At 39.5% G+C, this 27,417-nt stretch overlaps 1 protein-coding gene across 1 annotated transcript in view; it reads left to right on the forward strand.

The window, feature by feature from the left end:
• Nucleotides 1-14,908, forward strand: part of DCDC2 (doublecortin domain containing 2) — a 137,612-nt gene extending 122,704 nt beyond the window's left edge. The window contains exons 9-10 of the mRNA XM_005696786.3: nucleotides 13,462-13,770; nucleotides 13,912-14,908. Coding sequence (XP_005696843.1) covers nucleotides 13,462-13,770; nucleotides 13,912-14,010 — 408 coding nt within the window. The 3' untranslated portion in view covers nucleotides 14,011-14,908. The remainder of the gene's footprint in view (nucleotides 1-13,461; nucleotides 13,771-13,911) is intronic.

Below are 27,417 nucleotides of genomic sequence, written 5' to 3' on the forward strand. Positions count from 1 at the left end.
GGTACACGGTGACAATAATAAATAAATCTCAAGTTCGTCTTTTCCTCAAGCCTTTCAGTCATCTGCCTCAGTCATCAGGCTGGTTAGTTAGTTTTTGGATCTAGTGTTTTGAGTTCTCCTGGTATTTTTCTTCCCCATCATTCTGGGAAGCTCCTTTGCTTCTCCAGTGGGTGGATTCCCTATTCGGTTCTGCATCTTCCTCTTTCATGGTCATGCCTTTGCTGATTTTGTGGGGCTCACCTCTAGCAGCTGCTTGGGAAAAGCTTCACGGGAGGCACTGTCATTTCTTGAGACTCTGCATGTCTGAAAATGTCTTTTTTTTTTTTCCTTTACTCAAACTTGATTGTAAGCAGGACTAGATATAAACTTGTAGATTAGACATAGCTTCTCTCAGAATCCTGAGAGTGTTGCTCAACTGTCCTTCCCATCTAGAATGGTTGGGAAGTCTGATGGCATTCTGTTTCCTGGGCCTCTGTTTCCCTTTTCTGTCTCTGGAAGCTTTTAAACTCTTTTCTTTGTTCTTGGTGTTCTGAAAATTTTTAGTTACGTGCTTTGGTGCAGGTCTTTTTATTTATTGGACTGGGTACTTAATGGGCTGTTTTATTCTGAAAATGCTAATTTTTCAGTTCTGGAAAAAAATATTTCTTAGGTAATGGTCTTCATTTCTCTACCTTTCTTCTGGAGCTCCAAGTATTTGGGTATAGGACCTCCTATATCTTAATGGATTTTTTTTTTTTTTTTTTTGCTATTTTCTCAACTTAAAAAAAATCAGCAAGCTTCAGAATTTATTTTCCATCTATGGATTTTTTTTCAAGCCATTGTAGTTTTAATTTTTAAGAACTCTTTCTTATTCTGTGACTGTTCTTTTTTATAACATCCTATTCTTGTTTTATGTATGTGATATCTTCCCTTCTCTCTCCAAGGATTAATCTATTATTTTAAACTTTCTTTTCCTGAACTATGTTTGTTTCTTTTTTTTCCCTCTTATTTCTTTCTACCTCCATGATCTCTGTTTTCATGTTAAAGGTTCTCCTTGGCTGTCTGGTTAGACTTTTAAAAAATTGCAATATATTTGACATGTATCATTGTATAAATTTAAGTTGTATGTTTGGTTAGAGTTTAGAGTGAAGCAACTAAACTCTAGTTTAGTTTGGGGAACTCTGTGTGCATTGGCAGAGCTCATCAAGCTAATGAAGTTTCACTCTCGTGGTTGATTTTGCTATATTTCATTGGCATACCTCCAGCTTTCAATATCTATGTTATTCCTTTGGGTTGGTCTGTTTCTGTTAAGTAGAATCTTTCAATCTCTTGTCATGATGGTGTAAGCTTGGCTGTGAGCATTTTGGGATCTGACTGTGGGAAGGAGGCATGCATGGATAGCTTAAGTAAAAGACTGTTTAAGTAGAGAGGTTTATTCTTCTGGTTTTCAGTTTGGTGCCTTTGTTCTCACTGTGCTTGAGTCCAGCCTCTCTATGGTTCAACATCTTTAAAGCATTAGCCTCTTTTATTTCTCCAAGGGCAAAAAGGGTATCTTGGAAGACTAGCTCCTTCTTTCAAAGACTCTGAGCCAATCCACCTGTTTCTAGTTATGCTTTATGCCCCTTCTTTCAGAGATGGATGGTGCCTCCAATCCCTTCTATAGTTTTTTCCAACATGCAAAGCTTGCTTCTTGGCTCTCCCTCCCTTCCTACAGACTCAAATTTTAGCTTCCTCAGTTCTGCTGTTATTGGCCCCGTATCCACTGGCTTAGACAGTTTCCCAGGTTTGGGGGCTGTTATTTCCTTTTCAGGCTCCTGAGTCCCTCGAGGTTCGTCCCTTTAAAAATTTCCCTTACCTAAATTTTAGATGGGAATCAGAAGACAGCTAAGGAAAAAACCCCACACATTTGTTCAATCTGCTGTGTTTAACCAGAAATCACTTTCACACTAATTCATCACTGTGAATATAAACTGTCTTCATAGTCTCTGCACCTTGGATGACAAACTGGCAGCCTGTGACCAAGCTTCTATGAGAATCTTTTTAGCTGGCGCAAGGCTTACAATATGGAATCTCCGTAGTGGGCCTTGTACACTCTGTCTCTCTCTCTCTCTCTTTTTAAAAAATTCTGTATTCATCCATTTTTGGCTGTGCTGGATCTTTGTTTCTGCACAGCTTTTTCTCTAGCTGTGGCAAGTCGGGGCCTACTCTCTAGCTGTGATACACAGGCTTCTCATTGTGGGGATTTCTCTTGTGGATCACGGGCTCTAGGGCATGTGGGCTCCAGTAGTTGTGACCTGTGGGCTCAGTCGTGGTGGAGCCCAGGGCTCTAGAGCACAGCTCAATGTTTGTGGTGCTTGGGCTTAGCTACTCTGAGGCATGTAAGATCTTCCCGGCCCAAGAATTGAACCCATGTCTCCTACACTGGCAGGCAGATTCTTTACCCCTGAGCCACCAGGGAAGCCTTGTACTCTTCTGTTTACTACAGGTCTCAGTACTCCCTATTACCTCACACCGGTCCTGAATTACACATTTATGTTAATTGCTCAACCCCTGGGGGCATTTGAGTTTGTGATGCATGATCTACACACACAGACCACAAAGGCATTTTAAAGAATCTGCAGCCTAGAAGCTATCACCAGAAATAGGAGGCTTGAAGTGCAGCTGTGCTCACTGACAGTTTTGTCCCTTTTAGAGAATGAGAGGTCACTTACAGCTTCCCTTATGAATGATAAGGTCAGTGGAGAGCTTGCTTCTGTTACTTGTTCACATGCCATAAGACACACAGAAACGTGAAGAAGGCTATTGCTTCTGACTAGACCCCTAAATCTATTTCAGTGAAATGGATTTATTAAATCAGTGAAATGTGTTTATTCATTCCTTAAGGGGTTACGGAAAATCCTAAATGAACTTTTTGGTCAGTCAGCTCAGTCGCTCAGTCGTGTCTGACTCTTTGCGACCCCATGGACTGCAGCACCCCAGGCCTCCCTGTCCATGAGCTTGCTCCAGCTCATGCCCATTGAGTCAGTGATACCATCCAACAATCTTATCCTCTGTCGCCCCTGTCTCCTCCTACCTTCAATCTTTCCCAGCATCAGGGTCTTTTTCAAGGAGTCAGTTCTTCACAATGGGTGGCCAAAGTATTGGAGTTTCAGTTTCAGCATCAGTCCTTCCGATGAATATTCAGGACTGATATATTAAAATAAGGGCTTCCCAGGTGGCTCAGTGGCAAAGGATCTGCCTGCCAATGCAGGAGACGGAAGAGATGCAGGTTCAATCCCTGGGTTGGGAAGATCCCCTGGAGGAGGAAATGGCAACCCACTCCAGTATTCTTGGAGAATTCCAAGGACAAAGGAACCTGACAGGTATAGTCCATGCTGTCACAAAGAGTCAGACATGACTGAGCAACTGAGCATGCTCACATGATCTATAATATTAAAATAAGAATTATAAAATGTTGAGAACCAGAAGGGAGGCGGGTCTTGACTTCTCTTTTTGCCATGGAAGAAACAAAGCCCCTTACTGTAGTGGGAAAAGCCACTTCCCCACAGCCTGCGGGGGGCATAGGTGGGGGGCGTACCTACACTGTTTGGCATTCTGTCTGGACACCTCAAGGAACAGAAGCTGGGAGATAAGGGGCTTCTATTTCATTCCAATACCAAAGAAAGACAATGCCAAAGAAAGCTCAAACTACTGCACGATTGCACTCATCTCACATGCTAGCAAAGTAATGCTCAAAATTCTCCAAGCCAGGCTTCAACAGTACGTGAACTATGAACTTTCAGATGTTCAAGCTGGATTTAGAAAAGGCAGAGGAACCAGAGATCAAATTGCCAACATCCGCTGGATCATGGAAAAAGCAAGAGAGTTCCAGAAAAACATCTATTTCTGCTTTATTGACTACCCCAAATCCTTTGTGTGGATCACAACAAATTGTGGAAAATTCTGAAAGAGATGGGAATACCAGACCACCTGACCTGCCTCTTGAGAAATCTGTATGCAGGTCAGGAAGCAACAGTTAGAACTGGACATGGAACAACAGACTGGTTCCAAATCGGGAAAGGAGGATGTCAAGGCTATATATTGTCACCCTGCTTATTTAACTTATATGCAGAGTACATTATGAGAAATGCTGAACTGGTTAAAGCACAAGCTGGAATCAAGATTTCTGGGAGAAATAGCAATAAACTCAAAAAGCAGATGATGCCACACTTATGGCAGAAAGTGAAGAAGAACTAAAGAGCTTCTTGATGAAAGTGAAAGAGGGGAGTGAAAAAGTTGGCTTAAATCTCAACATTTTGAAAACTAAGATCATGGCATCTGGTCCCATCACTGCATGGGAAATAGATGGTGAAACAGTGGAAACAGTGACACACTTTATTTTTTGGGCTCTAAAATCACTGCAGATGGTGATTGCAGCCATGAAATTAAAAGACACTTGCTCCTTGGAAGAAAAGTTATGACCAACCTAGATAGCATATTAAAAAGCAGAGATATTACTTTGCCAACAAGGGTCTGTCTCGTCAAGGCTATGGTTTTTCCAGTAATCATATATAGATGTGAGAGTTGGACTAGAAAGCTGATCGCTGAAGAATTGATGCTTTTGAACTGGTGGTATTGGAGAAGGCTCTTGAGAGTCCCTTGGACTGCAGGGAGATCCAACCAGTCCATCCTAAAGGAAATCAGTTCCAAATATTCATTGGAAGGACTGATGTTGAAGCTGAAACTCCAATACTTTGGCCACCTGATGCGAAGAGCTGACTCATTGGAAAAGACCCTGATGCTGGGAAAGACTGAAGGCAGGAGGAGAAGGGGACGACAGAGGCCCTGTGAGATGGTTGGATGGCATCACTGACTCAACAGACAGGAGTTTGAGTAAACTCCAGGAGTTGGTGCTGGACAGGGAGGCCTCGCGTGGTGCAATCCATGGGGTCGCAAAAAGGTGGACACGACTGAGGAACTGAACTGAACTGAACTGAACTGAACTGAAGTATCTCACAAACGAAAAGAGGTTCCACCTGAGTGGAGGGCTGCTCGGCCTCCACTGCCTTCACGGAAACGAAAGGAATTGTATGCAAATAGCCTTTTCAGCTTCAAGTCAACCTCCTCTTAGTGATTTGTATTGCTATTTGGTGCTGCAGGCATCTCACTCTGCAGGAAGAGTTAAGATGAGGATGCTCTGGCTTCTAAACTTCTCTGTGCATCATCACTGAGGCTTTTTGTGACATCCCCTTTGTCAATCTGTTTAATTGATAGGAATGGTGTTAAAATGGTGTTAAAACATTAAAATGTTGCCTTCTGGAATTTCTGATGTAAGTGAAAGAAGATAACATTTACTTGCAAAGTGAGAAAACCTAATGGGATAGGTTTTTTTTCAAAAATAGCTCTCTAAACATAAATTCTCAAAGTATTATATCTTATCCTACTAGTGTCTGGGCCCTTGTGGAATTCAATGGGTCTAGGCTAGTCAGCTGTCAGCGGGTGGCCAGGCCAAACATTCCCTCTCCGTGTCCTTACAGTGTCATATCTATGAATAGAGCCACTTTTTTTTTTTTTTTTGTAGGTCATTGTACTTCAAACCACATCCAAACCATTTTCCCCTACCTTGTGAAAGTAAGCCTCTGAAAGCTGAAAACAGGAAGCGGTACTTTGCTGTCATGAAAAATTGAAACTGATTATTTCCAAACACCTCATTCAGCTTGGGTAGGAGATGATTTTAGTCTCCATGGGAACAGAAATAAAACAAGTGCGGTAACTTCTTTACTTTCAACATCTCTGCCTGAATTCTGCCATCAAATCCACAGAAACACCTATAACAAATCCTACTCCCAGATTTCAAAGGTAGCAAATGTTACACGGAGAAATGAACATCTAAGTTGGTATTTTTATTGGGGGGGTAGTGTTCTGAGCTCCAGTTTCTAGGTCTAGGATGTTTCAAGGATGGAGCAGGAATGATAGGCAAGAATGGAGAGGATGTTTGGTTGTTTAATAGCAGGGCTTTTAAAGTTTCAAATACATTTCTTGGGGAATTCTGATACAAATATAAGAAAAATCAACATTTACTTCCAAAGTGGGTGGGACATCAGCTGTAGGCGCTATTTAGATGCTTTCCCATTTCTAGTTTTTGGTGCCGTGGTTACGGTCAAAGGTGTGATGTGAGTTTAAAGTGTAAGTTATCTAAGCAGTCCCGTCTGTCTATGAAAATGCCTTCCAAGTAATTGATGCTTCCAATATTTTGTGGCTTATTTCCATATGATTTCCATATTCCATCTTCTTTCCTCTTACCACTCAGGAATCCTAAGTTAACCTTTGTAGCTGAACACATATTATCTTGAAAACCTGAATACTTATGGTTTCCCCTGAGCCATCTGTGCTTGGATGCAACCAGCAATAATAAGTACCAGACCTTTTCTGTCTTGCCATACAAATCAACCATTTTCTCAGGATGGGCTCTTACAAAATAAATAATCAGGTATGCATGTAGGCAAATGCAGGCAAAAAGGCACTTGGAATATCAACACTGGTGTCATGTTAAGGCGAAAATCTAGTATAACTTTTCTAGTAACTATTAAGAGCAATTGTTTGTGATAGATAACGTGATTTTAAGAAGGTAAAAGTCTCAACTTACAAAAACGTCAATGTATAAGGGTACATGTTTTCTGTAACTGTCCACATATGTGTAATATGTCTGTTAATCTAGCTGCACTCTGGATGGTCCTGATGTCAGTGAGACTGTGAGACTGAAATTTATCTGCATGATTTGTGTGATCATTATGTGTATCAGTTTAGTGAGTGTAGAGGATGAGGTTTAATGAATACCTTTTCTTGATTCCAGTGAAACGCAAGAATTGTGCTTTATACAGAATACAGTATTACACAATTACTCATAGGCATGAGCTAATCTTGAAAGGTCAGGATGGAGCAGTTTTCAGTATCTACCGTGAAAACAGTTCTCTTCAAATTTTAGTCACAAATTGGCTAAAGTTTGACATAAACACCAAGGGAGAAGATCTTTAAGCATAGGTAAAAATATCTTCCTAGTTTATTGCCTTGGCAATGATGTGTTTCCTTTTTATAAAGTGACTCTTCAGAAAGAGTGGCAGGGTGATGTAATTAGAATAAATCTTGCAGAGCTGTCTTTATGGCTGAACATTATTCTGTCAACAGTGCTGTGCTTAGATGCTCAGTCGTGTCTGTGTCTTTGTGGCTCTGTGGACTGTAGCCCGCCAGGCTCCTCTACTCATGGAATTTTCCAGGCGAGAATGCTGGAGTGGGGTGCCCTTTCCTACTCCAGGGGATCTTCCTGACCTAGGGATGGAACCTGCATCTCTTGCATTTTCTGCATTGGCAGACAGATTCTTTACCACTAGCACTACCCAGGAAGCCCAACAGTCAGTCCTATTTTCTCCCAGTGTTCAATTAAATCAATATTTTTAACTTAAAAATATGATTTTCATCTCAGTTCAGTTCAGTTGCTCAGACCCCATGAATCACAGCATGCCAGGCCTTCCTGTCCCTCACCAACTCCCGGAGTTCACTCAGACTCATGTCCATCGAGTCAGTGATGCCATCCCGCCATCTCATCCTCTGTCATCCCCTTCTCCTCCTGCCCCCAATCCCTCCCAGCATCAGAGTCTTTGCCAATGAGTCAACTCTTCGCATGAGGTGGCCAAAGTACTGGAGTTTCAGCTTTAGTATCATTCCTTCCAAAGAAATCCCAGGGCCGATCTCCTTCAGAATGGACTGGTTGGATCTCCTTGCAGTCCAAGGAACTCTCAAGAGTCTTCTCTAACACCACAGTTCTTTTGGGGGGTGGTGGTATATTTATGATATTGCCTGTGTTATACATGGATTAGAGCCTCAGAAAACTAAGATCATGGCATCCATTCCCATCAGTTCATGGCAAAAAGATGGGGAAACAATGGAAACAGTGAGAGACTTTATTTTTTGGGGTTCCAAAATCACTGCAGATGGTGACTGCAGCCATGAAATTAAATGATGCTTGTTCCTTGAAGGAGAAGCTATGACCAACCTAGACAACATATTGAAAAGCAAAGATATTACTTTACCAACAAAGGTCCATCTAGTCAAAGCTATGGTTTTTCCATTAGTCATGTATGGATGTGAGAGTTGGACTATAAAGAAAGCTGAGCACTGAAGAATTGATGCTTTTGAACTGTGGTGTTGGAGAAGATTCTTGAGAGTCCCTTGGACAGCAGGGAGATCCAACCAGTCCATCCTAAAGGAAATCAGTTCCAAATATTCATTGGAAGGACTGATGCTGAAGCTGAAACTCCAATAATTTGGCCGCCTAATGCGAAGAGCTGACTCATTTGCAAAGATCCTGATGCTGGGAAGGATTGGAGGCAGGAGGAGAAGGGAACAACAGAGGATGAGATGGTTGGATGGTATCACCAACTCAGTGGACATGAGTTTGAGTAAACTCTGGGAGTTGGTGATGGACAGGGAGGCCTGGTGTGCTGCGATTCATGGGGGTCGCAAAGAGTGGAACACAACTGACTCAACTGAACTGAACTGTTTTCATATCACACAAAGCAGAGTATAACAGTACACTGAGATTAGAGTTTGAATGGTGTTCTGAGGGTGTGGATAAGGAGTGACAACTGGCCTGAGGGGACAAGGATGGCTTTGAGAAAAGGTGGGTCTATCAGAGGGAAGGTAAATCCTTCCAGGCAAAGGCAGAAGGAACCTGATGAATGGCTAGTGCCAATTTTTCATTACAACTGAAAAGTCGTCCATTGCTGAAGTGCACACGCTAATCTATGGAAGTCATCCTTTTTTGATATCTCTCGCTGACACATTTGTATTACTTTAAAGAGTGAATAGAGTTCAGAAACAAAGAAAGCTATTGAATGGTAAAGTTTCCTGAAAAGTGCCTGACATCGAATTCAGAAGCAAAGATAAAAGTGACTAACTAAAAGCAAGGGTGATTACTTTATGAAAACCACACCCAGCCGTCTCAATGGACTGGAAGTTGAACATAAGCCTGCATTTTGCCTGTATTAACCAAAAAGAGCAAGATGACTGCCGTGTCTTGCTGTATTTTATTTGTTTTCACCGTGAATGAGATTTAGAAAGGATACTGCTCTAAGTGGCTCACTAGAATACAATTTCATTAGTGCAAATCCTATACTATACTATCTCACAGACAACCTCTCAACTCCTTCCATTCAGTGTGAGAAAAATGGAGTGGTAACAGTAATAAACATACATATATATATGCATATATATGTAGCTTTTCCAGTTTATAATGGTCTTTCATGTGCATGATCTCATTTGGTCCTTACTTAATTCTGTGAGGTCATTATTTCCACCAGACCATAGCTGTCTCTTCTTGCACAGTATATATTTTACACTGCCAGTTGACATCACCATTGTAGAAGATGTCAGTCCTTTGGGATCACAGGGGAATTGGCTCTTGCAGGAAGGAGAGGTGACGTCATGTATGAGAGCTCTGCTTCCCTTCACTGTAAAAGGGACAATGTGATCAGACCTGGGAAAAAGGGCTCTTCCCTGCCTGTCTCTCTTTCTCCTTCTTCACTTTCTCAAGTTGAACTTGAGATTCTTACTCTCATCTTTTCCGTTTCTTTCTCCCCAGACCCTCTAACCCCGCCCTTTTGGTGCTGTATGTACTCTCCTCTGTTGAAACTGTTAACCTAATCTGGATCTTGTAAGGTTCTTTGGGTGAGTGGTGGCGTGGAACATGGGCTCCATGTACAGGTCACCCCCGCTCAGTGAGCTGACACTGGCGTCTGGTGGATGTGACTGTCCCTGTTTAGCTGGGCAATCAGCCAGGTTCAGCTTAACAAGCAGAGGCTCAGAACTTGGGGATTTTGAAGAAATTAAATAGTTGCTAAGTTTTTTTTTTTTTTTGATGAGGTAGAATGAGAGCACACTTAAAATATAATGTGGCTGTCTATTAATGGACGCCCACTCTCTTATAGAAGCAGTGTTTTTTTAATTTTTTACCTCTTTGCAAGCCCTTACTTACTATGGTATAGATTTTATCCTTGTGTGTGTGTGTATAGGTATAAAACTCAGTGTTCCTTCTGGGGATGATTTGATTGATGTATACACTGGAAACATCTTCAATAATTGAATGCTTGCTTCAAAGGAGATTACACCAAAAAGCACATTGCTTTTCATTTATTCATTACAGATCTGTCATAGAAGCATTTTTTCTTTCTTTTCTTTTTTTTTGCCCTGAATTGTAGTGTTGTAGTAATAGTAAATTTCGTACACTCAGGATATTTTAAAAGATTATAAGCCTTTTAACTAATGTTATCATTCTATTTAAATTGATCAAATTGGTATTTCAGCCCCATAATCTTGCATTTCTGAAAGCTGAGCTAACCAGATATGGCTTCTTTTGATGACTACTAAAATAGCTGTGCTGGGGAAAGTCTAATAGAAATAATGGGGTGAAACATAACACTGCTTGTTAGTAGCTGTGACAATAACAGCAGAGAACAGAGCCTGAATTTAGGGCTGAGTATCTCCGTCCATAAAGGGAGATTAGTATATGTCGCAGCCCAGCTCTTTTCATTAAAGGGGAAAAAAATGAATATACATTTGGGAGTAAAGAAAAGAGTAGGATGAGAAACTCAAAACCAGAAACCAACACTCTATCATTTGGCAACTTTTAGGTATAAATCCAGATGTCAGTAAAGGAAAACAGACTTTTCCCCATTGAGATAGCAGTAGTCACCTTAGCAGACTTTAGCAAGCTCTTGTAATATATTCTCAGAAGCAAGGGACCTATCTAGATTCCTGAATGATTACACTAAAATTTGAGTTTTCTGTTGTTATTATTAAAGATTTTGTGTTTAAAAAATGCTAACTTTTCTTTAAAACCAAAACCCAAAGTTGTTTTGAATAAGGCGAGTTTTGTTGTTGTTGTTTAGTGGTAAAGTCATGTCCGACTCTTTATGATCCCATGGACTGTAACCTGCCAGACTCCTCTGTTCGTGGGACTTCCCAGGCAAGACTACTGGAATGGGTTGCCATTTCTTTCTCCAGGAGATCTTGCCGACTCAGGGTTCGAACCCCAGCCTCCTGCATTGCAGGCTGATTCTTTACCATCTGAGCCACCAGGGAAACCCTAAAGCAAGTTTAGGCATAGTGAAGATCACATTTTCCAGGAAACAAATAGACAATTATCCAGTTCTCAGAGATAATTTGCAAAGAAATCGTTTTATTCTTACTGGCTATTAGTGCTGTAATATTTCTGGATTTTGTCCTGTCCTGCTTCACATACTCTGCCTAATAATCTTCATAATGTTCCTTCCCTCGATCAGCTGGTCTTTAATAGAAATCCAGAAATGTTTTGTTCTCAGGTCAGTAATTCTTTAAACAGTAAAAGTATTATTGTCAGCCACCCTTGAGTGTGCTTACAGCAGCAACTAGGTAAATTATCAACTGCTTGTGTTATTACTGTGAGGAAGAATACAGGACTTTGGGACAAGATTGCCTTGGCTTCCACCTTAGCCCTGTGTATTCACCTGCTTTGTGATGCTGGCAGCATTGAGTGATTTCTCATTTTCCTAATTCATATAATGGGCATCAGAAGCCTATTTCGCAGGGTTCCCGGGAGGGTTTTAGGAAATGATGATGTATGAGGACTGAGAGTGACGTTTGGCTCTTACGGGTGATGGGCGCTTAGTGTGCTTGCTGCCTGCCTTTTGCTCTCCGCCTGTAAATGCAGTTCATGCCGTCCTGTACAAATCTCTGTGCACAGATGTGTGAGCTCTGGCCTCAGGCCACCTCACCCCACCTTGAGTTACTGCTCTCTTGCCCTGCCCTGCGATCACTTGATGTGTTAACTGCCCTGCTCTGCATTCTTTGATGTCTTTTCCTGTTCAAAAGAATGTGTTCAGTTTTATCCAGAATTTTTAGTCTACTCTGCTTCATTTCCTCCCTTCTTTACTTCCAAAACTGAGTGCATAATGGTAACTTATAAGACTACTTATAGCCCCATAAGAAGAATTTGGGGCTTCCCTGGTGACTCAGATGGTAAAGAATCCACTTGCAATGTGAGAGACCTGGGTTCCATCTCTGGGTTGGGAAGATCCCCTGGAGAAGGGAATGGCTACCCACTCCAGTATTCTGGCCTGGAGAATTTATTCCATGGACAGAGGAGCCTGACGTGCTACAGTCCATGGGGTCGCAATGAGTCGGGCACAACTGAGTGGCTTTCACTTCACTTCACAAGAATAATTTGGGCAGTTAGAGGAGAATGGGCTTTCAGAGTTAGAAGGGAGGTCAGAGTTATTGCATCTCAAACCTTCCTTTTCCAGATTCCAGAAGATTAAGGGACCTGTTCAATGTCAGATAGCTGGAAAGAGGGAGGTGTGGGGTCATAACATAAAATAAATTCTATGTTCTTTCTACCTGATCCTTAAAAAAAAAAAAAACTATTATTTTATTTATGGCAATGAAGAAATGTGGTAGGTTCAGCAAAGAATGAGAACAAAAATGAGAAAATATTTTATTAGTATTATTATTTTTTAGGATCATGCAGTGCCAAGTGCTTTGCTAGGTAATACATATAACTTATTTATTCCCCATGGAAGTTTTATTACATTCTTCTTTTTAAAAAAAAAAATTCTTGTTTTACAAGTGGGGAATCTGAAATTCAAAGAAATTGGGTAATAGTACCTGGCCAAGACTTGAACCTGGGTCTATCTCTCTCCAAAATCTTGCCTCTGGAATTTTGCCTCTTGTTCTCTTTTAAAATAGACTTACATGTATCCAAAGAACAGTAAAAACTCCTTTGGAGTTTATAAAGTACTTAAGCATTTTTATAGAAAGAACTTTGTTTCTTGGCTTTGGATCTTCACGACAATCAATTTTTGTATTTGCAGATATATAGTCAGCTTTCTTCGGCATTATGTGGAAAGCTGTCCACATTTCTTTTTTTAGAAAACCTGGATTCACATCCTTGGCATCGTCGTCCCCTTTTTTCACACTTAGAAATTTAAATATATACCAAACACTAGTGGTGGGGATGATAACCTCTCCCCAAAGGATTTGTTTTTAATCTCCTCCTCTGGGCCAGACATTCCACTAAACATTGGCCAAGGATCTTATAGTTTAATTTCCTCTTTGCCATGGGGAGTAAGAACATTAATTTTGGAGTCACATGCTTTGTTCTCATTCTGGCTCTTCCACTTAAAAGCAGTGGAATCTTGACTTAGATACTTGATCTCCTGGTACCTTAGTTTTCTCACCTGTAAAATGGGAATACTACCAACCTTGTAGGATCATTGTGAGAATTCAATGAGAAAATATTTGCGAAGAGTGGTATCTATAGCTATTCAGTAGAGGTTACACAGGACATACTGTATATGTGCAAACGTACGGAAGTTTTACTTGACAGTCATACTATAATTATTATATGATTATAACGTGCCATGGAAAAATCTCTAGTCTGCTTCCTATCCATTATTTCTTTTGATCCATCAGAGGCCAGCAGAAATAGTAGATGAGGAAGAAGATAAAGAGAAGGAAAACAAGGAGGTGGAACAGAAGGAAGACTTCTCAGGAATGAATGGTGAAGTTAAAGAGGAAGGAGGAGACCAGCAGGAGCCTGAAGCTCCAGAGCAAGCAGAGGAGATCCTGGATCACAGGGAGGAGCAGGCGGGTTCTGCTGCTCGTGTGAACGGAGGGACCGATGAAGAAAATGGCGAGGAACTGGGCCAGGTTAATAATGAGCCTCAAGAAGCGGTGGAGGAGGAAATAAAGTCTCAAGGAGCTGGCAGTGGACATGAAGAGGTATTTCTATAGGATTATTTATAAGGATTAACTATTTATAAGGGTTAAAGACAATACTGAGTCATTTTTTTTCCTTGTAAATTTTATTGCCTCTGTAACTAAGGAGCTAAATATCTTTGTTTTCATCTATTTTTCCCTCAGGCTGATTTGGACTCTCAAAGACCACCAAAACCAGAAGTGAAAATCACTAGTCCGCAAGAAAATGATGACAACGAACAAAACAAGGATAATTTGTCATAGCGTGGATGATTTTTTAAAAGAAAGCATATTGAGTATAAGAAAAATGAAGGATTAAGTACTTGAAGAAGAAGTATATAGCTATTGCTAAACATAATGTGACAATGTGGTTGAATACTACCTACTGAAATTTAAAAGCAGAGGCCTGACTAATGGGAAAGACTAGATAACTTTGAATAGCTACTAAAGGAGAGTGACTTCTTTTTATGAGCTATGTTTTTAAAAGTCATGTAGAAAAATTAAGCGTAATGGAGGGGATTTTGCACTGGAAGACAGTTAGCCACTTGTTTTTGTAAAGATGAAAAAACACAGGACCATACCTGTTCTTGAGAAGTGAGATTATTGGATGGCAGCTTATGCTAAAGCACTTATCTAAGAGGGCATAGAATTAAAAAAAAAAAGATAATAGGAATGCATGTACTATTTTTTTAAAGCAATAAACTCTTGAATAAACTAATTGCAGCTTAGTTTCAGAGATAATTTGAAGATGGCAATAGACTGAAATGTTTCTGTGTCTTGTTGACATTCCCTTCTTTCTTCCTCCTTAGCCCAAATCCACCTTAACAGAACTAAAAGGAAGATGCAAGATATTCATTTTGGAAGGAGGAAGTACTCACTCAATGTATTCCGCGACAATATTGTCGTGCCCTTCCCTGAAGTACTGCAGGTTTTAATCGTCGGCTTAAATGACACACACTCAGGAAGTAATTACAGAAAGGAACGCCTAATTCTATCACTGAGCCTGTCTGGGTGGTTTACAAACTCTGGCATCCTATGGATTTTAGCTGATCCAGTCTACCATTACCAATAATACTCCTCTCTTCATATTATTATATTAGAAAACTCAATATTGGGTATTCCAAAGATTGAATTTTCTCCAAACAGTTTTTTTTTTTTTTTTAACAAAAAGAGCAAGGCCATGTAGTAGAAAAAAAAAAACCTAGGCTATAAGATTTTAGTATGCCTCAGTTTCTCTTGCTTTTTATGTTATTTTTTATTAGAACTGCCCTATCATATTTTTTCTCTTAGGGGTATCAGCAAATACTTCTTTTCATGGTCAGTTATATTTAGACTTTTAAGGAGATTCTTTTCTCTATAATTTGAAGCTATAGGAGAGAAATTGTCGAAAAAAGTTTAAAAAGTGTCATAATGAAACCAGTTCCTGATTACAGTTCTAGGGTTAATTAAATTAAACGAGATTGCCTCATCAGGTATATGTAGGGGAAAAAGGTCATGTTAGTTTTCAATTTTTAAGAGATGATGTAGTTCTTCCTTAAATATGAGAATAATATGTTTTCTCATATTAAAGAATATTTTTTGTTAGTTATGTAGAAATTTGCAATTTTAACTTCTTGTGCTTTCATAGAATTCATTATTAATGATGATTTTGAAAGATTTACCCCCCCAGGTTTCATAACCAATTATCTTATAATTAATGTTATATAAAGAGCTCAATAATACTATAGAAAACTGATATATTTTTCTTAAAAGCTATTTTAATATTTTCCATAAATAGGAAGTATATGCAGTGACTATAACAGTATTGGAAAGAGATACTGATATACAGGTGTATTAATTTAGGAGGATGAATTATAAATGGGGGACTATATTTCTAATATAAGCTCTAGATTGTTCTTTCTACTAGTAAGCTTATTTTTTCAAGTGAGACAGTATAAAGCTTTGCAGGTGATAGGCAATCATCTTAATAACCTTTGTTGCTAGGGCAATAGATTACTTTGTTTTTTAATGTTAAATTCCTACACTATTATTGGGTCTAGAGTTAATGATTTCAAATAGTTTATAAAAATAAAAGATTGCATATAAGAAATTATAACTAATTATCAAGGTGATTCTTCTTTCTTTAATGAAGATTTTATCTGTCTCTTCCTTCTTCAATAAAGGTATTGTCTCTCATTTTTTTCCTGTTCTTTGCTTCATCATACTTAACATTTTGGAGAAGGGAATGGCAACCCACTCCAGTCTTCTTGCCTGGAGAATCCCATGGATAGAGGAGCCTGCTACGCTATAGTCCATGGGGTTGCAAAGTAAGACATGACTGAACGACTAATACACACACACACACACACACACACACACACACACTTAACATTTAGGTTTGGAGGAACTTTTGAAGAGTCATCTTAGTGAAGCACAATGTCACTTTAAATGAAACACAAAGTTTGGTATTTAAATATACTGAAGAAAGTGATAGGCTACAATAACTGTAGCAGAAAGTTTTAACATTGGGATATAATACTCGTATATGAATATTTCACCACCTATCTATAAGATCGGAGAAGGCAATGGCACCCCACTCCAGTACTCTTGTCTGGAAAATCCCATGGATGAAGGAGCCTGGTGCGCTGCAGTCCATGGGGTCACTAAGAGTTGGACACAACTGAGCGATTTCACTTTCACTTTTCACTTTCATGCATTGGAGAAAGAAATGGCAGCCCTCTCCAGTTTTCTTGCCTGGAGAATCCCAGGAACAGCAGAGTCTGGTGGGCTGCCATCTATGGGGTCACATAGAGTCGGACACAACTGAAGCGACTTAGCATCTATAAGATATAATTGTGACCTAACTTGAGGAATGAACAATCACTAATGACTTTAAAACACTTTGCAAGCATATGTTACTAAGAAAAAAAACAGAAAAAAAATGTTTTCTTACCAAAGAAGAAATCATTAACAGATGATTTCTGTAAAGGGTCATTTTGGAGATGATTTTAACACAAAGGATGCAAATTAATTCACCTCCCAAACCGATATTTTTCTTTTGGGAATGGTGGCCTCCGTGGCAGATTAGCTCCACAAATTGAGACTCACTGACTGATTTGGAGACCATTTATGTGAGTGAGCAGAAGAGATCTTGGTTAGGCTTCAGGTATTGTTTTATAAAGTGTACCATGAAAAACCGATGGAGCTTTTATGTGGTGACCAGTCATAGAATGTTTTGATCTGTTATTTCCTGTGACAGTTTTCTGTTTTAATTTTTTATTTGATTTTTCATAGTTTTAATTTTAATCAAATGCTTTTCTTAAATTTCATTGCATTTAACACACTTGTCAACAATGGGTTTGTTAGTTGAAATGGAACACTGGGAGTTATGTTGCCACCCCATGGACGGCAGCACTCCAGGCTTCCCTGTCCATCGCCAACTCCCGGAGCTTACTCGAACTCATGTCCATCGAGTTGAACTAAAGTCATTTTTCACGCAAAGGACAGTTTATCTGGTTTAGCTTCTATTTAAATAGCATTTGAGCATCCATGGATTTCTCATATAAAACAAGATACCCTGGCCATAAGATTACTTTTTACTCATTATATGTCTCTATGATCATAGGATGACTTTTTATTTAAGACATTTTTGGAGGGGCGGTATTAGAAAGCCAGACTCATAGGAAGAGATTAATACCCTCTTGTGCCTTCCATTTTATTCTGTGTTAATTCTTGTTGTCGTCTGTAAGCATAGACCCATATATATATGGGAGTTATATATATATATATATAAAACTTGGAGTTAGTCAGGTCTCTCTGTAGGCTCACAACTGTGAAGCCATACTAATATGAACTTATGTTAACTCTTCTAGTTTATAGCTCATAAACCAACATCCACCGAAATTTCACTGAATACCCTGTCTTCTACCCAAAGGATAAAGCAAATTCACCCAGCTAAAATTGTGGCCACTGAACAACAGGAAGTCTTCTTTATTTTGTTAACTGACTCTCCTAAAGGATCAGCTCTATCCTTTCATTTTTTGCTCAACAAGGAGCCAAGGCAAAAATTTAGAAAGTGGATTAATTGCTAAGCAGAAAGCTTCACATCTGAACTGTTGCCAATCTGAACAGAAATAGACCACATAGATACACATAGACACATAACAGACAGTCACACAGATGCATTCACACACTTTAAAATGTTGAAAAAGACTTCCTCAGGCACAGCATTATTAATACAATAAGGCTCTTGAGAGAAGCAATGGATATAAACTGTTAGGAAATGCTAAGAAATGATGTATATCATGGTGCTTTAAAAGTTAGTTCCCAAAGACTATAGGATATTTTAAATTCTCCTCAAAATAAAAATCTACCAGCATTTTAATGGAAAATTCTAGGGAAGGGTGAGATATGTATCTATCTATATAAGCTTATTTTCCCAAATTAACTACAGAGTACAGTTCTTCAGTCATCAGTCTTAAGTACCAAAAACTTTAGGTGCAGAATATGTCCTGCCAACACAGGATCTGTGGAAAGTCATTACTGCTTGTTAATGTCTGTGTGATTTCCGCGAACATCTAGAGAGGACTCTGGTATCAAGTAGCCAAGTTCACTACAAACAATAAAAGTCTGACTTATTCATCTATTAGTTTATCTAAATTTCAAATTCAGGGCAGAAGATTTTTAGGTTCCTTGTATGAATGATACATCCTGAAATGGAACAGTTTTTTTTTTAAGGTTAGTCTGCTTTTCTGAGGTGACAAGCATGTACAGTTCTTCATTATTAAATATCACTTTTGTAAAAAGTGTAAGATTCTTGCTTTTCAGAAAATATCCTGGTATTTGGATGGGTCTGATTTTGTTCTTACTGCATGAAATGCGTATATTTCTTACCATGAAGTCTAAGTGACTTGGATGGAAAACAAATATGTGCCCCCACATGTTGATGAGGAAGAAAAATACTGTTTTTGAAGAGGCATAATGTCCTGTAGGATATGGGGAATTAGAAAAGAATTTTAAAAAGTCTTGATAACAATAAAGCATTTATAAAATCAGGAGATGACTAATGCAGGTTCATTGACTTAGCTTTAATCTATGAATGGGACCAAATGGGTTCCCAACAACGACAGCTTTAATCTATGAATGGGACCAAATGGGTTCTCCGTAGTTTCATCTGCTTAAACCATATATTTTAATTGAAGGTTTGAATTATTGTTAATGTAATGGCATATGGCAAGAAGAAATGATAGTAGTCAATTTTAGAAGAAGATAGCAGAAAACCTATTTTTTGGCTTCAATGTTTTTCCTTTGTCTTAAATCCTTAATATGTCCAAAGATAATGGGTGATTATTGAAGTTTTATGTAAAAATTAAGTTGAGCTCATCATTTTTGTATGATTTATGTTTAGAACTCTTCTTTATAAGGAAATTAATTTATGTTTTGATCAAATTATGAGCATTTAGGTTTTTACTTCTATATCAGTGCTCACTCTAAAATATGTTTGCTCTATTTTTTCTCACTCTAAAATATAAGTTTGCTGTATTATTTTTAGCAAATAGATCTATGTTTTATATAATTAAAATGTGTTTGAATAGTTGTTTGTTTATAATGTTGTGTTGCTAATATTTCATGTATTAATTTGTATATGATATTTTTCACCAGCATAATAGTAACTTTTGATTTGAACCATGTGGAAATTTAGCATATTAAAAGATACTTCTGTTTCTATTTGGCATAGGTATTAAACCTCATTATGTAAAGAAATTTTTTTATAGCTTCATATACATGTTGTTTAGCTGATAAAAATTTGAGGAATTTTAGAAAAAAAATTGTTTTTTTCTTTTATGAAATGATATTAGAGAAACACAGGTTCAGAATTTTTGCTATGATAAATATACATATCTTTAAAACAGAGAAAGTTACTCACATTTTTGTAGCTAGAGCTATAGGAATAAATTCACAGTTTTACAAAGAGATTGGTTAAAATTCTGCTTTGGTTTGTGAGAGATTCACTGCCTTCATTCTATTGAGTTAAAATTGTTTTTTTCCTTTTGCGCTTGAAAAACAAAAGCAATTAAGCACACCCATTTTGCCTTCTTGACACATAATAACAACGTGTGTGATTCAGTTACCATAACAGAGAGCACATTTATGTACCTGTTAACTGTCAATGTGCAGTTGACCTCTGTATCTTTGTTATTCCAAGGGCAAACCTGAGCAATGGAGGAGGCATCTAGATTGCCAAAGTCAAATCTCTTTAGACCATATGACTAATTGTCACTAGAAACTTCCCACAACCAACAAGGACTGTAGTTTCTACAAGGTATTGTAAAATGGTTAGCATGTATTGGCTATAAAATTCTTATTTATGAAAATAAATATACAGCTTTCCTGCAGGTTTCTAAGTATTTTTTTTCCCCTCGGAATGGAACTGTAATCTATTAGATCATTGTCCAGGTCTCTCAAATGCCCTCACAAATTAGATCTTTCATTAACAAGACAAATAATTCGGATATGTCCTACACTTCTGTTTCCATTTATTATGGGTTTAGTAATAACAAAAATGATTTTGAATTGCAAAAAAAAAAAAAAAACACTTCAAGTTTAAAATTCAATGAGACACTCCTCTTGGTTTCATTGTATTTGTTCTTTTTGGATGCATAGAACTCTGGTGACTGTCCTGGCCTTCCCCTGACTCTGGTTGCTAATATTCTGACTTCTCTTCCTTCTCCTCAGAGTTTCTCTGAGCAATCTGTGGGACACAGTTCCCACCCTGTCCCCAGGCCACTAGCTCACTCAAAAACCAAGGGCCTGGAGAACCTGGGGGAGAAGGCTTTGATCCGACTCACACTGCACTCTCTGCGACGAGGACCACTGTCAGGCTGACCGTTGACGAACTGGCTCTCTAATTGCACTCTGGGTCTCACCCTAACTGTCCCCCAACCCAGGTTCTCACGGTATCTGGTCCAGCACTAACAGTCACTAACGGCTGTGGGCCAGCCCCGCCCCTATTGCACTAATACCATTGATTGAACATGCTATTTTCCCCTCATTAATCTGTAGTGGGATCTACCCCAAGTTCTCACGTGTTTTAGGGAAGTTCTTGGCCCAAGATTGGAGGACGGTCCTGTTATAGACTAAATTTGCAGTCTATTTGGAGAGAGGGCCTTTATAAGAGGCTGCTGCTGCTGCTGCTAAGTCACTTCAGTCGCGTCCGACTCCGTGCGATCCCATAGACAGCAGCCCACCAGGCTCCCCCCTCCCTGGGACTCTCCAGGCAAGAACACTGGAGTAGGTTGCCATTTCCTTCTCCAATGCATGGAAGTGAAAAGTGGAAGTGAAGTCACTCAGTCGTGTCCAACTCTTAGCGACCCCATGGACTGCAGCGCACCAGGCTCCTCCGTCCATGGGATTTTCCAGGCAAGAGTGCTGGAGTGGGGTGCCATTGCCTTCTCCAGTTTATAGAGGCAGTTGGGGTTAAATGAGGTGGGATTCTGTTTTATAAGTCTGTCCTTATAAGAAGAGGAAGAGGCTCTGGAGGAGCTTACTCTCTTTCTGTGCAGAAGGAAATGGCAACCCACTCCAGTATTCTTGCCTGGAGAACCCCAGGGAGCCTGGCAGGCTACGGGTCGTAAGAAGTCGGATATGACTGAGCAGCTAAGCACACACACTCTCTCTTTCTGGACACATGCAGAGGAAAGGCTCTGTGAGAACACAGCAGGAAGGTCACCATCTACAAGCCAAGAAGAGAGGCCTCACTAGAAACGAAATCTGCCAGCACCTAGACTGTGGAATTTGAGCTCCGGAACTATAAAAAAATCATTGTTATTTAAGCCACTCAGTCTGTGATATTTTGTTATGGAGGCTGAGCAGCCAAGACACATCCTTTCTCTTTGTTGAGTCCTAAATTGTGTAATAGGATTTTTTTTTGGTGGGAGAGTGGGGAGTCAGTGAATATACAAAAGAAGATACTAATTTAGAAGGTGTTTTTTTTTTTTGACAAATTCTGTTTATTTTATACTCAAGAAAACGTGAAGTTTTTATCTTCCGCTAATGAGTGCTCTTCTTTAGAAGGGTATTAGATTAGAGGCTGTGACTGTGGAGAAGCGGATCCAAAGGGAGCCGTGTGGGATCAGGCTCCTCAGATTTAATCTGATGCTGCTTCTTCACCAGTGTGGTAATTATTATTTTTATTTTATCTCAGGATGGCTGACAGTAATGAGATACAATGGAATGCATGTCTTATCTAAAGTATCAAAAGGCAGGGTTTTTGTCTAATGAAAAATTAGAAAATAACAAGCAAGCCAAAAATATTTATGACCGTATTCAATATAAAAGGGCATGCGCTGCTCCATGTTTTATTCCTTCCCTCTTTTAGAACTATTAGCTGTGATCTCTTGGGCTGGGAATGACCAAGCTCGCAGGTATCCAGCTCTCCTTGTGAAGCATATCTATTTCTTCTATTCATTGATGCAGGAAACATTGTTCATGACAAATGGCCCATCCGTTCAGTTCAGTTCAGTCACTCTGTCGTGTCCGACTCTTTGCAACCCCATGAATCGCAGCACGCCAGGCCTCCCTGTCCATCACCACCTCCCGGAGTTCACTCAGATTCACGTCCATCGAATCCATGATGCCATCCAGCCATCTCATCCTTGGTCGTCCCCTTCTCCTCCTGCCCCCAATCCCTCCCAGCATCAGAGTCTTTGCCAATGAGTCAACTCTTTGCATGAGGTGGCCAAAGTACTGGAGTTTCAGCTTTAGCATCATTCCTTCCAAAGAAATCCCAGGGCTGATCGCCTTCAGAATGGACTGGTTGGATCTCCTTGTAGTCCAAGGGACTCTCAAGAGTCTTCTCCAACACCACAGTTCAAAAGCATCAATTCTTCGGCCCTCAGCCTTCTTCACAGTCCAACTCTCACATCCATACATGACCACAGGAAAAACAATAGCCTTGACTAGATGGACCTTAGTCGACAAAGTAATGTCTCTGCTTTTGAATATACTATCTAGGTTAGTCATACCTTTTCTTCCAACGAGTAAGCGTCTTTGAATTTCATGGCTGTAGTCACCATCTGCAGTGATTTTGGAGCCCCCCAAAATAAAATCTGACACTGTTTCCACTGTTTCCCCATCTATTGCCCATGAAGTGATGGGACCGGATGCCATGATCTTTGTTTTCTGAATGTTGAGCTTTAAGCCAACTTTTTCACTCTCCTCTTTCACTTTCATCAAGAGGCTTTTTAGCTCCTCTTCACTTTCTGCCATAAGGGTGGTGTCATATGCATATCTGAGGTTATTGATATTTCTCCCAGCAATCTTGATTCCAACTTGTGCTTCTTCCAGTCCAGCGTTTCTCATGATGTACTCTGCATATAAGTTGAATAAGCAGGGTGACAATATACAGCCTTGATGTCCTCCTTTTCCTATTTGGAACCAGTCTGTTGTTCCAATGACCCATACATGTGCTAAGTCACTTCAGTCGTGTCTGACTCTTTGTGATCCCATGGACTGTAGCCCACCAAACTCCTCTGTCCATGGGATTCTCCAGGCAAGAATACTGGAGTGGGGTGCCATTTCCTTCTCCAAGGGATCTTCCCAACCCAGGGATCAAACCTGCGTCTCTTTTGTTTCCTGCATTGGCAGGCAGATTCTTTACCACTAGGGCCACCTGGGAAGTCCATGAGGGCAACCGTACAGGGTGGTTTTCCCCCAGATTTTCTGGTCTGATGGTCTGCTTCCATTCTGTTTTAATTGGGCTCCCCATGCCAAAACTTCACTTTTTAAATTACTGACTGTAGCTTTATAAAAAGAAGTGATGTCTGATTGAGTGATTCTGCCACTCAATTCAAAAATATCTTGGTCCTTATAGAATCAGCTTGTCAGGTTCTGTGAAAAAACCTGTTGAGATTTTTATTTGAACTGCATGGGTCTTTATAACATCGAGGTATCTTATCTATAAATTTTAAACAACCATTTACCTAAGTGTTTAAAAAGTTCCTTCCAAACATTTGTAAAGGTCTTGAACATCTTTTAATATGTTCACCCCCAGTCATCTTATTTATTGTTGTTACTTGGTCACTAAATCGTGTCTGACTCTTTGTGACCCCATGGACGGTAGCCCACCGGGTTTCTCTGTCCGTAGAATTTCCCAGGCTAGAATACTGGAGTGGGTTGCTGTTTCCTTTTCCAGGGGATCTTTCTGACCCAAAGATTGGACCTCCCATCTCCTGCATTGGCAGGCAGATTCTTTACCACTGAGGCACCAGGGAAGCCATCTTACAGTTATCTTACAGTTCTGTGGCTATTGTGAATGGAGTAACTTAAAAGATTGTTTTCCAATTTTTAATTAATGGTATCTAGAGATGTCACTGATTTCTGTGTATTGATTTTGTATTCAGCGCCATGCTAAACTTTCTTATTAGAGGTAGGTTTGTTAGTTTCTGCAGGACTTTTATGAAGATTACAATACTATCTGCAATAGTAACATTTGTTTTCTTCTGTTGCAGTCTTAAGCATCATCTTTTTCTTACTTTATCCAACTAGCTAGAACCTCTAGCATTTCTTCAATGGAAGCAGCGATAGTAGTTAATTTTGTCTTCTCCTGATGTTAAGGGAATTCTTCTAGTATTTGCTTAATATTTGCTTATTTTTTAATAGATACCTTATATCCAGGTAAATTTCTCTTTAATGCCTAGTTTTCTAAGAGGTGTTTTATTTGAAAACTGAAAGAATGAACTATGAATGAATTTTATAAGACTGCATCCTTTAAGATTTTCATTATTTTTCTTTAGTTTGTTAAATGTTATGAACTTCATTAATTTCCCCCTAATAAACCATTCTTACATTCTTAGGACAAACAGTAATAATTGGTAGTATGTATATTCATTTTTACATGTTGTTGAACTTGCTTTGTTAATATTTAGAGCTTTTATATAGATGTCTGTAAATGGAAGTGATCTATTTTTATTGTTTCTCATTTGACCTCTTCCTGGTTTTAGTATTATTATAGTTGTTCATAAAATGAGGAAGAAAGCTTTTCCTCCATTTCTACTCACTGAAACAATTGTAGGTATGGGTGATATCTTTCTTGATTACCTGTAAAACCTTTCAGCCTGGGGTTGTGTCTGTATGTTTGAAGTAGTTTTTTAAAAAACTCAACTTCTTTTAAGGTTATATATCTATTCAGGTCTTCTGTTTATTGAATCAAATTGGCAATTTATATTTATCTAGAAAGTTCATTACTTTCATGTTTTCAACTTTATTTGCCAAAACTATTTATAGTATTATTTTAGAACTTTTAAAACTACTTGTGTAAATCTAGTCATATTCTCTCTTTTTTCATTTCTAATATGGTTTATATTGCCTTTCTCTTTTTTGTTCAATAATACTGGTTATTTCTTTTTATTCATGTTTTTAAAGTATATAATTTTTGATCCTCTGTGCTATTTTTCTATTTCATTATTGCTCTCTTTTCTTATCACTAATATTTCTTTCCTTCTACTTTCTGTGTGTTTTCTGTAACTCAAATTGAATGCCTTTCTAATATATTTTGGCTTTATTCATTTCTAACATATGTTTTTGAGGCTGTAAATGAACCAGTATGTATCACATTAGCTATAACTACAAGCTTTGATAGAGAATCCTTTTTTTGTTGTTGTTGTTGCTGTTGTTATTTGGCTCTAAATAGTTTTTTTGTAATTTTATCTGTTTCTTCATTGACTCATGGGTAACCGGGTATGTATAGGAGACACTTTTGGTGCCCCATCCAGACCCCATTTTCCTTGGCCAAGACACCAGTCCCCCAAATGCTATGAGTGCTGACTACACAGAGAATTCCCCTCAGCCAAACAGAAGCTGCCTTTTCCGGGAGGTTATATTCTCCCCCTGGTGACTTATAGTCGATGGCTGACTGACATGGGTGGAAAAGATGGCCACCCTCTCTCTCAAGGTGGGACTAACTCTGGTGCAGTCTGTGCTCCAGAACTCCCTGTGGAAGCAGCTTACGTGTTAGCTGAGGTATATCTTTGCTCACCTTTCCCCTCTGCCCTCTCCTGTTTTCACTATTCCTCTTATTCTAAGAACCTTCCCTCAACAAAGCATATGAAAATCTCCATATCGTGTTCTGCACCTAGGGCGGCATAGCCTAAGACAGAGAACTCAAAGCTGAGGCAAGTGCCCTGGGGCATTGTCAGGTCCTCGGTGGGGAAGAACTAGGACCCCAGGAGTTGCTGCAGAACCATCTTTGGATTCTTTACTTCTCGTGAGACACAGAAGCCATGGGTGGACACATGTGGCCTTCGGCTCTTGGTGTGCTGCTGAGCCAGAATACCTCATCCACCGAGGGCCTGGATGACCAGGGCTTGTCCTCCGTCTGCTGCCTCTTCTACTCCCTTCTCTGAGTCACTTCAACTGTCCCTAGAGCTTAAACATGGCTTCAGCACCAAGCAGATCTGGTGTGAATTTTGTCTTTGAACACTTACTATGTGACAACACTTACTAGACAACGTTTTCAACTTCTGTGAGCCTGTTTGCTTATCTACATAAAAGAGAAAAGAATAGCAGCTACCTTGTTGACCTGGGAGGCCATACAGAAAGAGCGCACGTACAGTAGTCAGCAGAGAATAACCATTCCACAGCTGTTAGATATTAGGATTATTAGCTTTCTAACTTGGATTTTGGCTGCTGCTTTTGAAACTCCTGCCAACTTTCCCTGGCTTCTTACTACATCTTTACTATCTGTCTTTGAGCCAGAATTGATTTCTTTATTGGTACTTTTCCATTATTGACAAAAATACTTTCCAAAGCTCATATTTTCAGTCTTGCTGTACATAGATTAGCTTGGATCAGCTAGGTTCACAACTTTTGACTAATACTAAAGTTGCTGATTAACTTTCAGGATGTTTTATCTTGAGATGGCATGGATGGTGATGCTAGTGTGTATCTCTATGGATGAGAGTGGGGTGGATCAAACTGCTTGACGTTTTATGATCTTGGCATTAAATTTGGGAAGATTTACATTGATCACACTTCCCTGGTGGCTTGGTGGTAAAGAACCCACCTGCAATACAGGAGATGAAGTTTTGATGCCTGGGTGGGGAAGATCCCCTGGAGAAGGAAATGGCAACCCACTCTAGTATTCTTGCCTGGGAAATCCCACGGACAGAGGAACCTTGGTGGGCTACAGTCCATGGGGTCGTAAAAGAGTTGTATAAGACTTAGTGACTAAACAACCACAGTGATAACACAAGCTGTTTATATGTAAAATTCAGAGGTTTCATCTTTGTATTTACCTTAGAGCCTTAGCTGGGGCTTCCCTTGTGGCTCAGCTGGTAAAGAATCCGCCTGCAATGTGGGAGACCTGGGTTTGATCCTTGGGTTGGGGAAGATCCCCTGGAGAAGGAAAAGGCTACCCCCTCAAATATTCTGGCCTGGAGAATTCCATGGGCTGTATAGTCCATGGGGTCACTAAGAGTCAGATATGACTGAGCGACTTGCACTCACTCACTCACTAGAGCCTTAGTTACTGTTGATTCCAACTCATGAGCCCAAGTGAAATAACCACAGGATGCATACTGAAAACTTTCTGTTATGTGAATGTGGTTATCTGTGAAATGACCAGAGTGGTAGACTTCCTAAGAAATGCTAGTGAGTAACCAGATACTGGTATGGATATCACATTAGTGTGACGTT

The sequence above is a fragment of the Capra hircus genome, chromosome 18 (assembly GCF_001704415.2).
Source record: "Capra hircus breed San Clemente chromosome 18, ASM170441v1, whole genome shotgun sequence".
Classification (NCBI taxonomy): Eukaryota; Metazoa; Chordata; class Mammalia; order Artiodactyla; family Bovidae; genus Capra; species Capra hircus.